At 39.2% G+C, this 16,041-nt stretch overlaps 3 protein-coding genes across 3 annotated transcripts; all 3 read left to right on the top strand.

Moving 5' to 3' along the window:
- The first annotated feature begins 366 nt into the window (after positions 1-366).
- LOC134794574 (ice-structuring glycoprotein-like) lies at positions 367-15,204 on the top strand. Its single transcript, XM_063766384.1, has 4 exons — positions 367-464; positions 1,719-2,334; positions 14,095-14,171; positions 14,491-15,204. The coding sequence occupies exons 1-4, from the start codon at positions 453-455 to the stop codon at positions 15,082-15,084; spliced, it is 1,299 nt and encodes a 432-aa protein (XP_063622454.1). The 5' UTR covers positions 367-452; the 3' UTR covers positions 15,085-15,204.
- On the top strand, positions 6,954-8,170 carry LOC134794306 (keratin-associated protein 19-2-like). Its single transcript, XM_063766070.1, has 2 exons — positions 6,954-7,214; positions 7,678-8,170. Exons 1-2 carry the CDS (start codon positions 7,203-7,205, stop codon positions 8,149-8,151), a joined length of 486 nt encoding a protein of 161 aa, XP_063622140.1. The 5' UTR covers positions 6,954-7,202; the 3' UTR covers positions 8,152-8,170.
- LOC134794305 (glycine-rich protein-like) lies at positions 11,830-12,863 on the top strand. Its single transcript, XM_063766068.1, has 2 exons — positions 11,830-12,216; positions 12,330-12,863. Exons 1-2 carry the CDS (start codon positions 12,205-12,207, stop codon positions 12,831-12,833), a joined length of 516 nt encoding a protein of 171 aa, XP_063622138.1. The 5' UTR covers positions 11,830-12,204; the 3' UTR covers positions 12,834-12,863.
- Positions 15,205-16,041: the final 837 nt, after the last annotated feature.

Genomic DNA, 16,041 nt, shown 5'->3' with positions numbered 1-16,041 from the left:
ACTCTTCGCTAGTGCTACTTGGCCCCGAATTATTTACGTATACCTGGCCGAGGTATCTTGGTTTATATGGTTGTATATAAAGAGTAACGTACAAACCGATGTAACTGTATCTTATTTCTGTACTGTAACGTATGTCCTTAAGATCATACTTATACTGGTCAGTCATGCGTCGGTCAATACGCAATGTATGTGGCAGCTTGGTAGACTTCAATCGCTTACCAAGCTCAGGCAAATAAGGCTTAGAAGGACCAATATAAGCGCGCTCTACGATAACGCATAGTTTTTAAGTATCTCGAGCTCACGTTTTACTGGTAACTACATTTCGCAAATGGAAATACACAGCAAGGGATCTAACGATCTAGTCCGCAACTTGGGGGTAACCTAGAATAGTATAAAAGTTACCGCGCACCACCAAACCGTATCACTTGCTGTAGTGGATTTTATATAACATAATGGCAGCCAAGGTACGGACAGTGTGTGAAATTTGTGGTTAATGTTGGTTGCGAAAAGTGAATTTGGAAATACTTCAGAGTGCTTTAAAAAGTTATATCGTTATCAAAAATTCACCTCATATTTTAATATATTTGAGGGACCGAGAACTGCTTACGCTTAGGCCTAAGGCCCATATATGACCCATTTAGATAGATTTTTTTTAATGCAAATTTTCTTAAGCCCATATTAATGTTTTACAAAATTTTACCTTTCGTACTATTTTTAGGAACTCATTGACAAGTAGGTAACTTCACAAATATTGTTTACTAGCTGTTGCCCATGACTTCATTTGCGTGGTTTTCTAATTGGTTGTTGTAATTCTACATGAATTTTGTGCAACTAAAAAAGCAATTGATAACACGTGACATTGGGTCACAATGTATTCTTCTAAAGTTTGATCTCCATCAAACGAAAACAATATTTGTTCTCGACACAAACTGTTTCAATACGATGAAATTTCAATACCACTGAATTTACTTTCTAAGCTGCTTTTTGTGTCATGCTACGAATTTCAAGCTCCTTGCCTACCTACTCAGATCGTTCCCGTTACAAACTTGCAACCCCCTTTTAACCCCCTTCGCGAAAGAATTTTTAAATACCTACGCTGCAATCACTGTTCATGTGTTGTAATATTGTGTTTTCTTACGAAGTTCCAAGTCTCTCAATCACAAAGATGTTCGTTCCCGCAACATATTTTCAACCCCTTATTCACCACTTTAGGGGATGAATTTACAAAAACGCTGAAATCACTTTGCTTGGATTATAATAAGATGGATGTCTTTTTACGAAGTTTCGAGTTCCTAGCTTAAAACTTCCTTTGTTGAGTTTCTCAAAGTTGCTTACTTATTTCTTGCACAAAATATGAATGGAACCTGATGTGCAATTTGGTAAAGTTCTTTGTTAAAGAAATTTTGACTACTATTCGATTTGCTAGAATTGGCGAAAATTAAGCGAATACGTGACAGAAAGTATCCACTTATGTGAAGATTATAAGCGGAGTTTGATATTATATTACCCTAACCATAAATGTTTTAATCTCATATCGATTATTTCTGGAATAAATTAATTTCATTCATTCATTTATTCATTACCGAGGTGAACTTATCACTCAAACAATGATCGATATCATTCGCCTAGTCCATTTTTTGTTCACCACATATCGATTTGTATTGCGAACTTAAGCTCTATTGACTAAAAATATTAACAATAAACTATTCTCTCCACAGTTTGTAGTATTCCTGTGCGCAGTAGCGGCCGCCAAAGCCGGAGGGCTTTACGGCTCACCTTACGCCGCATCGTACGCCTCGCCGTACGCCTCGCTCGCTTCGTACGGTGCGCCAGCTTTATCGCCGTACGCCGCCGCCCCCCTGGCGTCTTACGCCGCGCCCGTAGCCACATACGCCGCTTCTCCGGTTATCAAGAGCTACGCTGCGCCAGCGCTACAAGCCTACTCCGCGCCGATTGTGAAAGCCGTTGCTCCCGCTGTGTCATCTGTGTCATCGTACACCACTCATACTGCTCATGCCGCGCCGGTGTATGCTAAGGCGGTAGCACCTGTTGCTTCTTACGCCACTGCGCCTGTAGCGACTTACGCCGCGCCCGCTCCCATCGCCTACTCCGCGCCTGCTCCCGTCGCCTACTCCGCGCCTGCTCCCGTCGCCTACTCCGCGCCAGCTTACGCTCACGCTGCCCCTCTAAGCTACGCCTCAGCACCCCTGGCGTCTTACGCCCCAGCCTCGTTTGCTGCGTACTCCTCCCCGCTGGTGAAATCAGCCGTGGCATACTCAGCAGCTCCCGCGGTCTCCCACGTGGCATACAACGGTTTGGCCAATTATGGCTGGTGATCACCTCAAACGAATGTGTAAAATCTAGTTATTTTTTGTAATTGAGAAAAAGTTTATTTTTATACAATTTGAAATTAAAAACAGTATTTTCTAAACTTATTGTGTTTGATTCATATAAACCACTTAGGTATGACTAAGGACGGAACATATCGCTGCGGTAACTTTTATAAGTAGGTACCTACTGTACGCTAAAAATGCAATCCTCGTACAATTTGCAGCTGGAATGCTATCTGTCTATTTTAACAGGAATCTGTAAATAGGACGCTATATTTGGGAAAATTTCCAGTAAGTATATTTAAAAAAAATCACATATATGGGTTCGCTTTTCTAAGATCAAGTACGCCATAGTAAATGTATGGCGAACTTGATCTTAGAAATCGGACAGGCTATAGGTACTAGCAATGGGTACATATTTTGGATAAAAACGTCCCACTGATACTTGCTTGGTCCTAATTTTCCGCTATAATCCAAACGTATTTCTTGGGGACTTCACATATGCCACGTCTTTAATTGTTTTCGTAGATGTACACCGAGCAGGAGGTTTCCTCACGATGCTTTCACTGGAGATAAGGCTATTGGTAAAATATTAAATAGTACGTAGGTACATAAGGTAATTAGGTAAGTACATAACATAGGTTCTTATCTAATTGGCGCGAGCCAGGCTTCAAACTTCCATTTAAGAAGGCGTGCCTCATTGCCTGTTATAACATCGATTTTATTACAGAATCACTATTGCAATACTCAGCTAGAATTGTCATAATTTGGAAAAAAATATATATGGCAAGGTGCCAAGTCGGTGGAGGGAAAAGTGGCGCTGATTGCCACAAAGACAGCCGCCGTAGCGGCAGCCGTTGGAACTAATTTTACTCCATAAGATTTAACGTAGAAAACCGCATAAAATGAGGGCAGCACCAGTCGTGCTCCTAGCGAACAGATGTCGTCTAATCGTCGTTGTTTAAAAATGTGTCTCACGCAAAGTCAAACTGTAAAATTAACTTAAAAAGTGACAAAGTAACATAAATAAACAGAGATGTAATTAAAACTGCTGGTATTAAGATGTTACCACCTGAGATGAAAGATACTCCACAGCAATTAGTGTTAAATACAATTACAATGGAAAACATAAAGCGTGTAATTAACATTTATCTTGCTTATTATGTATGATTGTGTGTTAAAATGAAAGATAGCATCAACTCGTGAATTATGTATGAGATCTCCAGTTTATCTTGAACGCTGGTTTGGACACAGACTTAAAGAGGTCGCGGGTCAATCAATGATGGCCGTTTGGATAAACAAGGTCAAGAAACTGTGTCAAAACATAAACAATGCCACACCTTCAATGAGAGTGACAAGTTGTAAAAATCTCGATGAACCAACTTGAACGCCTAAACTAGATGTGGAGTGTTACTTAACTTTTTAGTTAGTAGTCAGTGGCTTCGTAGTCAACTTAGGAACCCTTATAGTTTCGTCATGCCCGTCTGTCTGTCTATATTTTTCCCCGTGATCGTACCTAAGTGGTAGAAAGTAATTTAGTTAGCATGGATAAACGTATACACGGTGGCTGAAAAAATTAGGCTGTTTCATACATTTTGGCTGGTCCATTTTCTATGGGAGGCTTGATTTTTTTTCGCGATTTCGGGGTTGGTTCCATAGTAAAAGTTGTTCAGTATAATCCCAAAACCGCCCTGGCAACGGGTAAGTATGCAGTTATTTTTAGCCACCCTGTATATAAATCAATCATGCTGACAAAGGTAAAATCAAACCCAGAAAAATAAATTTTTTAGGGTACTCTACACGTAAAGTGGGGATACATTTTTTTTCGTTCCAACTTCCAAGCCTTTTGGTGTAGTGTATCGTTGGATATTGGATAGGTCTTTCAAAACGAATAGGGTTGTTCAACAACCATTTTTATGTTCATATATATTATCGTGAATATTTTCGGAAATAATCGCTCCGAAAGAAGAAAAATATATCCCCCCAGGCATGTTTTTCAAGGACCACTTTAGGGGGCCCTTTCGCTACTATTGGAGCCGCCGCTGTCCATCTATCTGTCAGCAAGCTTTATGTCAACAACCTACGGTAATCTACGGTTATGACATGCCACACCCATAGAACGGTTGAAAATACTAAATTATACAAATAACGTTGCTTTTATCCTATCCCTTCTACCTTTTGGTGTGTCGGTTTCCCACGGTTCGCGAGCGCATAGCTTCAGACAAGCCGGTAATTGTTTCGCTTAACTTCAAACTCGGGTAAATCCATTCGACCCTCTCAGCAAATATCTACCCTAATAACCTTTTCTTAATACCAAAATCGCATAATTTTATTTACCCTATTTGAAGTTAAGCGACTCAATTGTTATGCGTGAAGTAAGTACGTGGTGGGGGCCTAAATATGAACTAAATAGAATAAGAATAAGAACAACTGCCCTTCTGTCCAAATTACACTATCCAGTTATGTTCATTATGAACCATTATACAGAACTCACAGACATATAAGTATCCCACAACTTGTCTACTTCACATGCCGATGACCAAGCACTGCAAAGACTGCATTAATGTGGTTAAGGTTCCATACCGTAAAAGTGCCAACGAGACCCCATTAAAAAGCCTAGGATGTTCACCTGTTCGTCTGTCTGTAAGTGGGCTGTATCTATATTTAGTAAGGAAACCGTTAAATTAATGTATTTAGTCATATTTTATTTTTGCTAATATCGTTCGGAATACAAATTTACAAATCAATATCAAGGTTCTTCAACCACCTCACAGCTCGATAGTCAAGGCGCTTCAATGAATGTTCCACGGATATAGACGTTGAATGAAGAGGTTTTCCTAGGATAAAATACGTATTAATTATTCGATTATTGAATGAATTAATGTTGCCAAGAAAATATAGGTTATCGAATACATTTATTTATATATATAAATTTTATTGCACGTTATAAATTTGTACAAATGGCGGACATGGGCCGCAATTAGACTGAAATATGATCATAGATACAGGAGGCATTTAAATATGAAGAACATATGGTGCTAATCCATGGGGCTAACCTATGGTGTGTAATAACAACAATTTTAACTAATTTGACGTATATCAAAAGGGGCCCACTGATTAACAGTCCGCCGGACGGTATCGGCCTGTCAGTTGCTCGGAACTGTCAAATTTTTGTTCTAACTGACAGGCCGATATCGTCCGGCGGCCTGTTAGTCAGTGGGCCCCTTTATACCTTTAAATGAGCAATTCTTGTATATATATATATATATATATATATATATATATATATATATATATATACAAATACCGTGCAAATTTCATCGAATATATATATGTATATATATTTATTTATTTATATCTATATCTCGGGATCTAGGAAACGGCTCTAACGATTTCGATGAAATTTGCACGGTGTATCACCGTGTTTTTATTGAATTCCGTTAACTTCGGGGTATGGTTAAGTACGTTTAAGAGAAGTAAAAGGCATAGTTAATTTTCATTTTTTTTTTTTTGCGTTTTATTAAAAAAAAATAAGTTTAAAAAGTAATTAAATGTAGCATATAGCGTTGTTGTAAAACGGGTATTACGTTTAACTCAACCAAATAATTGAAACCTGTGACATATCAATGTCATTTCGAACATCGATCGACCGAGATTGTTCTTAAGTTTAGTAGCAAATGTATGAAATCATTCTAAATACTAATCAATATGTAAACCGGCCCTTAGGCAAGTGTACACGCTTGTAGAGGCCTTATAGGAAAAAAATAAATTGATGATTATCTCCGAAATGGAGTTAATTAGAATAACGGTGTCTTTGAGAAAGTTACCTACTTGATTTAAGCTCAGGAATGCACACTTGAAATCAACGGAAATCAAAAAAAAACACGGTGTATAGGGGTTTTCGAGGGCGAAAAATCGATCTAGCTAGGTCTTATCTCTGGAAAAACGCGATTTTTGAGTTTTGATATGTTTTCCGAGTTGACGTTGACTATCACTGTACACCTTATAAAACAAAGCCCCCGCCGCGTCTGTCTGTTTATGTATTTGTGTGTTTGTAATATGTTCACAATAAACTCAAAAACTACTGAACAGATTTTCATTCAGTTTTCACCTATCAATAGAGTGATCCTTGAGGAAGGTTTAGTTGTACAATTTGTTAACCCGTGCGAAGCTATTAGCTAAATGACGACATATATTACACATATGTCACTTAAACAGTGGCGGCCCTTCTTTTCATACAAATCGTAGTACAAGCGTCTGTAGAGCTATATGTCTGTAATCATAGTGCGGCCAGGCCATACTCATCATCATCATTTCAGCCTATATACGTCCCACTGCTGGGCACAGGCCTCCTCTCATGCGCGAGAGGGCTTGGGCTATAGTCCCCACGCTAGCCCAATGCGGATTGGGGACTTCACATACACCTTTGAATTTCTTCGCAGATGTATGCAGGTTTCCTCACGATGTTTTCCTTCACCGAAAAGCTAGTGGTAAACATCAAATGATATTTCGTACATAAGTTCCGAAAAACTCATTGGTACGAGCCAGGATTTGAACCCGCGACCTCCGGATTGAAAGTCGGACGTCATATCCACTCGGCCACCACCGCTCCATACTCATACTCGGCTTTTATATTGTTCATTAAACTTTTGTTTCCTTACGGAGTTCATTCTACCTCTTTGTGTGTTCACCTTCAGTATCATTTTCTCACTATTAAAATTAAATATCAATTTGGCGGTGACGATGTCGAAATCAGAACAATTTGCTAATGGCCAGCCTTGGCAAAGGCTATGTTATTTCCTTCATAGTTACATATATAAGCTATATTTTTGGATGAAGAGACATATCCAGTGTCACAGCTAAGGAAACAACATGATTGGAAAGGTGAGAACGATAGAATTTTAGAAATATAATAAAATACATATATGACTCGACTGCGATGATTTCCACAGTCGGAATTCCATACTGATCTGTAACAAAATATTCATACATTTTTTTGTGAGAAAATTAGTCATTATAGCCCATTATGAGCAACACTACAGCTACAATACTGGAATGGTCTAAATGGTGCTGAAATAAATCGAAATGGTTTAAGGTGACAGTCCATTTCCAACGACAGCAGCACTACCATTCATTTTACTATGGAAATTGACAATAACACCGACGCATTCGTACTAGTAGTGCAGCTGCGATAAGAAATGGAATGTTACCCTTAGCCTAAATAATCTTATTTGTGTAGAAATTGACATAATCCTTGACTTTTTTATAAGTACATAATGTTAATGACAATATGGCTATCCTGTATTCTGTAAAGTGCTTCTTCCATTCATAAATTTCCCCATTTCAGTTCACACTTCTCGTCTGCCTGTTCGGCCTCGCTAGCGCTGGAAACCTGTACGGCGGTGGGCTCGGTTACAGCTCCCTCGGATACGGATCACTTGGCTACGGCAGCGGTTATGGCTACGGCAGCGGTTATGGCTACGGCAGCGGTTATGGCTACGGCAGCGGTTACGGCTATGGCGGCTATGGCGGGCATGACCTCGGCTACTCCGCCCCCATCGTAGCCAAGACAGTAGTCGCCCCTGTAGTCAAGACTATTGCGCCCATCTCCTACGCCCACGCCCCGGCCATCTCCCACGTCTCGCAGTACAGCTACCATGGATCTCCCATTGTTAAGTCTTACGCCCCATTGGGCTACTCATCGTACGGACTTGGGCACGGATATGGTATTGGACACTCTGCGTACGCCCCTCTTTCTTATGGTGGATACGGACATGGTTACAGCCACGGCGGCTACGGCTACGGCGGTTACGGATGGTAAACTATAGAACGGTTGTAAATTATTTTATGTATATAAAAACAATAAAATTACTTTCCAACGACAAATATGTTTCTTATAAATCTTATAAATAAAGTATCTAGACAATATTAATAATTTCCAGCAATATTACCAGTTTATCCATTGGCAATATCATTGGCAATATCATAATACCTAGTCCTGGAAAAAATCTATTTACCTATAATGTTTCCTAGAGTACATTCTAGAAGTCATAATCCATTCTATAAGTCTGGGAAGTGACTTCTAGAATGGATTATTGTTGGTATTAAACCGATAGGTACTCCTGACAATTTCACAACACTAAATACAGTAATTTTGTCGTATCAGGTATTAGAATAAAGAACTATAAACATTTTACCACAAAAAAAATAATTTTGTATTCCTGCTGACCTAAAAACCTTCAAGAATAAAACTTACACCAAATCTCTGAGTTCCCATATCTCATAGTTTCTGATTTCATAGGGGAATCCACTGGAAAAATACGGCCCTATTTATTTATGTTACATTTACTATTACTTATAATATAATCACCTTACATAAATGTCAAATACTCTAATTTTCAATGACAGGTGCTAATATCACGCCATCGATGCTTTGTTTGTGGATTGTACAATAAGAATGACCATTGGATTATTCCGGTTGACTTACACAGCCAGTATACATTGATCTCTTGATTGTGAGTTGGCGGAACCGCAACGGGCTCAGCCTTACCTGGATGTATCTAAATCAGTTACTCAGAACGGCTGCAAAACAAAACCTTGATTCATTCATGGTCCGGCACGTAGACCGCTAGGTTAATATTTACACTAAAAAAACACTATGATTGAGTTATTTATGAAAACCAGTACAGACAGAGATGGGCATCATTCGAATAAACTTTTATCGGAATAATCATTCGAATAAACAATCATTCACGATTTTTATTCACGAATAATTTATTCGCGAATGATTTATTCGCGGATAAATCATTCGACCACTTTTCAAATGACGAATGATTTATACGTTATTTCATTCGAATAAATCCACGAAAAATATTTAAGTTTTTTGGCTTATTCCAGTCAAATAAACAACACGAATAATAACACGTTTAATATGACTTTTTTTTACTATATATTTGTTCTGACAAGTTAAAGATTGATAAGGGTTAAAGGATAAGCCCAGGTAGAATAATAAACAAAAGATTAGCGGGAACAATGAATTACTCACACATAAAGTTAGTAACTTTCTAGCCTGACCTATAAAGAGATAGCTTTATAATAAAAGAGTGAGAAAATCAAATTTTCTTAGCAGTTTTTTGAATCTCACAACGCATAATTTATATTTACAGTAACTATTACTTTATATTGCATTTTCCTTGATTTAGTTGAAAATAAACTTGTTGTTGCACATCACAGTTGCCAAATCTTTCTAAACCGTGAAAAGTTAATAAGGTATTCCAATAAACAAATTATTCGTGGCAATTCATTCGACGAATAAATTATTCGCGGATAAATTATTCGACGAATAATTTATTCAAATAAGAATAATCATCCGACATTTTTATTCGTCATTCGCGATAAATTTTTTTATTCTTATTCGTTATTCGTCATTCGAATAAATTTTGCACATCTTTGAGTACAGACGAAAGTTTTAATTTATGACCCATTTTGTACCTTGTCACAGTGACAATAGTATGAGGTCTCTAGCGACTTTCATATTGATTGTCACTGTGACAAGGTACAAAATGGGTCATAAATTAATACTTTCGACCGTACCTACGTATTGATCTTTTCGTAATTTATCTGAATAATTTCCTATGTATCATCGATATTATTAATATGACATTGAATTTGTTTGCGCATGATTAGGAATTTTGCATGATACCTACGATATTAGGGTGAAGAAGTCAGCATTACAAGAGATCTACCTGTTTTCGTCATATTTGTCTGTCTGTCCGCGACTTAGCTTATAGTGACCACTTATCTCAGGCTGTTGGTAAAGAACTTACGCTGTGATTTTCTATCAAAAGGTAGTAGAGTTTTGGGCCTAAAACTAGTTACAGTAACATAATACAAATCAGCTTCACGCAGTCTTCCGCCAGTCTGTATTAGAAGGGTGCCTACCCAAGGTGACAATCGCTTGCGCTATGATACCTAAACGCTTTGTGTCTCTCTATCACTCTTCTATACTAGCGCGACAGTGACAGTTGCGTTTCGTTCGGTACGGAGCGTAAACGACTACCATGTTAGCTACGTAGCTAAATGATACGTGAAACATAATCTTTCGACTACCTGAATCTACTCCTGAGGCGACCTTCGTGTCTATTGAAAGGCTTTTCACCGTAGATAGTTCTTTACCGAGGAAACAATCGGTAGTCTATAAATAGAGTTAATAGAGTCGTTGACTTTAGTGAACCATGAACTTGACAATGGCAAATCGAATAGCGCACGGTCTATTTAATTTAGGTTCTATAAATATTAATTAGCTAATTAACGACAGCAAATAATATAAGTTCGATTTTATACATGACATAACTTTTAATTAGAAAGTCGGTAATATACATTATATATCAAAGGCAATGATATGTCGGTTAAATTCGCTTACTATGTACTTATATTCTACTCCCAAAAATCACTTAGCGCCTCTTGCACCATCCCACTAACCTGGGGTTAACCGGTTAAACCGTTAACCCAGTGTCTAACCGGTTACCTCTGGGTGAATGGTGCAAATGGCCCTTATATGTAAACTTTTAGGAGTATGTTACTTTTTTGTCACCTTCTGTCACCAACTCAAACCGATTTTACAAAAAAAAAAATCTCCAGAACGTAACGTAAGTGACGATGCGAATCATACCGTCAATAAATCCTCCTTAGATAGAGATTGCTCGCAAAACCAAACTTTTTCTTAGAGATGCGGTTACACGTCATAAGGCACTGTGGAGTTGTCCAGCTATGGAGCATATGATGATGATGAGCTAAATTTCCAATGTGCCGCCGTGCATCCAGGTTTGCTTGACGCCGTATCGATTGGCTTAATATACATAGTGCACAGTGGTAATATCGTGCGTTAATGACAACGTTCAACCTCTAATGGTCACAACATTAACGGTGCGACTATAAAAAATGGAATTACTACGAAACGCTGTCTCTCGGTCGCACTTATATGGAAGTGATAGAGAGATTACCGTTTCGTTCGCTAGAGCTCAAACGACATCTTAGCTCTCTGGGAGTCTAGCCAAGAAGTGACAATCTTTTATAGAAAACGCTAAACGATACTTACAAATAATGTGTTACAATTAATCACGTCACTTTTAAATCTTCTATTTTTCAATTGGTGTTTGCCGATATACGATTATCATCTTGAGTAACAGGCGTATTCTAATTTTAATAACAGGATAAGGATTAGATCAACGTAATAAAGAAAATAAAGGAACATGATCAATTGATCACGATATTAATATATCTAATCACCTTCAAATAGTGTCTTTGTTACGTTACTACGAAATATTGCTCTAAAACACAGCTGAAGGCAGGAGCTAAAGTAGCAGACTACATTAACTGAGGCTGACTATGCCCTTATAAAACGTGATCAATTATTTGTACCCGGTAGTCAAATAAATAAAATTATAATTCAACCCAATTCACGTCCAATCTTGCGGAGATAAAAAAGAGTTGTAAGTAACTTACAAGGCTGCTCTAACATTTATATCGGCTGCTTGTTTAACAATGAAGTAACTAAACAATTACTACATCCCCTATTAATCATTTACAGTTAAGAGAACTTCAAGATTTAATTAGACAAGATTACAAGGGAGAACTTGCTGAGGATGGTTATCAGGTGTTTTACGAAATAATTCAAATTAGACAACGTAATTATTCAACAATAATGTTACACCCGAACACGGGCGGGCTGCAAAAAATGTAATCACGTTACGGTCCGTTTCATAGAATAGAGCCTTGGCAAAGAATGCTTTATATCCTACCTTTTTCATATAAAAGCCGGCTAACAATAGCAGGAAAACATTCAAATCATCACTTTTGAAGAAACAACAACAAAATGTTTGCTAAGGTACGAGTAAAGCATTTTAAAAATCCCCTTTGTTACCTTTGTTACTAGTATTTTGCAATATTAAATTCCTTACCACATTAGGACACTCTTAATAAATATATTCTTTGTTTCAGATCGCTTTGATTGCCGCCTGTCTCTTCGGCTTTGCTCATGCTGGAGCGCTGAGCTCCGGCCTTGGCTACGGCTCAACCCTCGGCTACGGCTCAAATCTGGGCTATGGCGGGTACGGTGGCTATGGCGGTCACGGCGCTGGGCTGGGTTACGGAAGTTACGCCGGCCAAGGTGGTTACGGAGGACTTGGATATGGTGGATACGGCTTAGCCGGCCACGGTCTCGGTCACGCCACTTCTCACGTATCTGTGGTTAAGAGTGTTGCTCCTTCATATTCAGGCCTAGGATATGCCGGTGTTGGGGGTTCAGCCTTAGGCTATGCCGGCACTCCCGTTGCGACTTCGTACGCTAACCAATACAGTGTACATGGCTCTCCCGCCCACGGCTATGGAGGTTACGGTGCGGGTTACGGAGCCGGTTACGGAGCCGGTTACGGTGCTGGTGGTTATGGCGGTTACGATCACGGTACCTACGGACATGGCGCCTATGGACATGGTGGCTGGTAAGAAGTGAATTTATGAAGTATTTATTATTTATTAGCCAAAACTACTTTTATAATGAATTGCAATAAATTATTTACTTTCAAATCCTATTTTGTTTTAATTTGTAAGACAAGATATGCCTGGAATGTTTGTGCAAGTATCAGCAACATGGAAAAAAACCGGACAAGTGCGAGCCGGACTCGCCCACCGAGGGTTCCGTACTTTTTAGTATTTGTTGTTATAGCGGCAACAGAAATACATCATCTGTGAAAATTTCAACTGCCTAGCTATCACGGTTCATGAGATACAGCCTGGTGACAGACGGACGGACGGACGGACGGACAGCGGAGTCTTAGTAATAGGGTCCCGTTTTTACCCTTTGGGTACGGAACCCTAAAAGGCTTGGTCTATACTGTCTCCTACCCTATACACACATCATGAATCATTATTATATGAGAAGGAAGTCTGTATCACATAGGGATGGGAGCTGCAAGGCGACTGCGCAAGTGCGTAGTCGGGTGCAGTTCTCACATAAGTTACAGTGCAGCTGTGCTGTGCTGTCTTAGCTGTAGCTATTACTGTAGTAATGAAAGAAGAATGTGCTATACTCGGTCTCCCGTTTTGAAGGGATTAATTAACGAAGACAAATGACAGGTCCTTAAAGAGCTATTGATTCTTATGGTCCTCTATCTATCATCGGCCTTCGTTTGATCCGTAATCACTGCGGTAATCAGTTGTAATAACTTCGTTGTTATATTGGTGCCAACAATAACACATGTAGCCGACTTTTATGAAAAGACAGTTTTGCTAATATTTTACCGTACAAGTCCCAATAAAACTTTACATACAAAAATATTCATATTTATTGTGATATGATGTTGAGTCATTTGAATTTAACACATAAAAATTGTTTTGGAAACCCACTGTCCTCAATGTTTAACTACTAATAAAATTGTCTCTAAATAGTTCTCGTTAATTGACTTCCTTTAACAACATCCGATAAATTATTAGCATAGCTATTAAATTCGGTATCTTTATAAAAGTTAGTACCAACTACTTCAAATAAGGCCAAAAAGCATGAAGCCCTTGATAATCAAGGAAGCAATTACATAATCCCTCAGAAAGATTTTACCGAAACGTTTCGCTCCGGATTTCCTTATGGATCCAAAATATCGATGGCACATAAATAACTAGTGTGGGTAACGTTAAGATCGATGGGTGGAGCCTCACCTTGACTTTGTAAATATACCGGTTGCAATAACCAATGATTAATACCTGTTCGAAGATACACGTATAAAAGCGAAAGCAAGTGCTCCGAAAAAGTATTCTGACAAGAACACTCATACAAACATGTACGCCAAGGTACGCAATTGGAATAGTTTGGATACCTATTTCTTTTTAAAATAAGTATATGGTATTCATATGGGACTAACATTATGCTGTGCAAAGCATAGCCTGTGTGTAGAGGTCCATAAAAGCTTCAACTTTAATTGACTTTGTTTCCTTTAAAGTCAATAAATTCAAACATTACTATTTGACCAGGTTTCTGACTGTAACTTAAACTTAACATAATTTACTTTTTTGTTAAAACGCTAGATGTAACATTTCATGATTATAGTTCGCTTTATTTATAAAATACCTATATTTAAGGAGTTTCGTCAAGGAAATGTTATTTTTTCAGATCGTTGTTGTCCTGTGCGCCGCGGGCATCGCCTCCGCCGGCAACCTGCTGCACGCCGCGGCTCCCGTAGCGTACGCCGCACCCGTCTCCTCGGTGTCATACGCCACGCACACGGCGCACGGCTCCCCCGTCGCCACGTACGCTGCTGCCCCCGTCGCGTCATACGCTGCGGCTCCCGTCGCGTCCTACGCCGCCGCCCCCGTTGCCACATACGCCGCCGCCCCCGTTTACAAATCCGTCGCTCCTGCCGTCTCCTACCAGAGCATCTCAACCCACTCCGCTCCCGTCGCGTACGCCGCTCCCGCTGTAGCGACTTACGCCGCCACCCCAGTTGTACACAAGACCATCACCCCTGTGGCCACTTATTCCGCTGCCCCGGTTGTGCACAAGAGCATCGCCGCACCCGCCTACTCTGCTTACCACTCTGCCCCCGTGGCTTACGCTCCCGCTCCCGCCGTGCACGCCTACCAGGCTGCCCCCGTAGCCACTTACGCCGCCGCCGCTCCCGTAGTCAAGACCGCTGTCACCTACTCCGCTGCCCCAGCTGTCTCCCATGTCTCTTACTCCAGCGCCTACGGTAACTACGGCTGGTAAACTAAGTTAAAACTGGTTGCGTTTTATTATTTATTTTTTCAGTTTTATACCTTCTGTAAATATGCAAATATAAAAAGTGAAAAATATTTATTTTTTATTAATTTACCGCCCAATATGTATCCAAAACTACAAAAATTAGACCATTAGAAAATGATCAAAGTAAATCTCTTGTAATGAAAGTCTTCCTAAGCCTTCTAGGGCATTTCTCAGGAGGGCCATTTTTACGTGTCCGGGGCAATAAATGATTGAATTTACTGTTCAATAAATCTGAATTAATTTAGGTATGATCTTCAGCCTATATTCTGTCTGGGACACTATAAAATTATTTATTTATTATTTATATAATACAAGAAAAAAAAATTCAAATGCCAAAAATGATGTTCGGTGGGAGTGTCCCGCACCCAGATTTTATGAAACAAAAAATTATTACTCAAGATGGGGCATTAGATCGGAGTTATTATGGGTATTCACGCATAAGGTATTAGTTAACTTATCATATTCTTTATATCACAATAATGTGTTTGCTCAGCTCATTGAATAAAACCAAATTTACGATGTGTCCCGGGCTAGTGCCTGATTTCGGTGTAATTTGCAAAACATGTCGGTACTCCTTCAAAGTTGTAAACCAGGAACTCAGTGTCTCAAACATAGTATGCTTTAGTTGTGCCTTAACCGTTGAATAGAGTAGAGGTACAGTCACAGTATAATAAAGTGATTTTTTAAAGGTTTCTCCGTCCTTCGGTGGGTTTGGTTCTATTTTTTTTTGAGATCGGTGGTGCAATTTACTCCGAAAGTTTTAGTGCATTTATCGTTACGCAAGTGATAAAGAAATCCTCGAAAGTACGTAAATCCAACATTCTTACATCTCCTCTGTATCACTCATGCTATTTCTGTAATTGCTAAAAAGCGATTAATGTTGACATCGCTGGTGTTGATTTCCTTGGATTCGGTGGATTT

Source organism: Cydia splendana, chromosome 10 (genome assembly GCF_910591565.1).
Source record: "Cydia splendana chromosome 10, ilCydSple1.2, whole genome shotgun sequence".
NCBI classification, from domain to species: domain Eukaryota; kingdom Metazoa; phylum Arthropoda; class Insecta; order Lepidoptera; family Tortricidae; genus Cydia; species Cydia splendana.
This window is presented reverse-complemented; position numbering and strand designations above follow the sequence as displayed.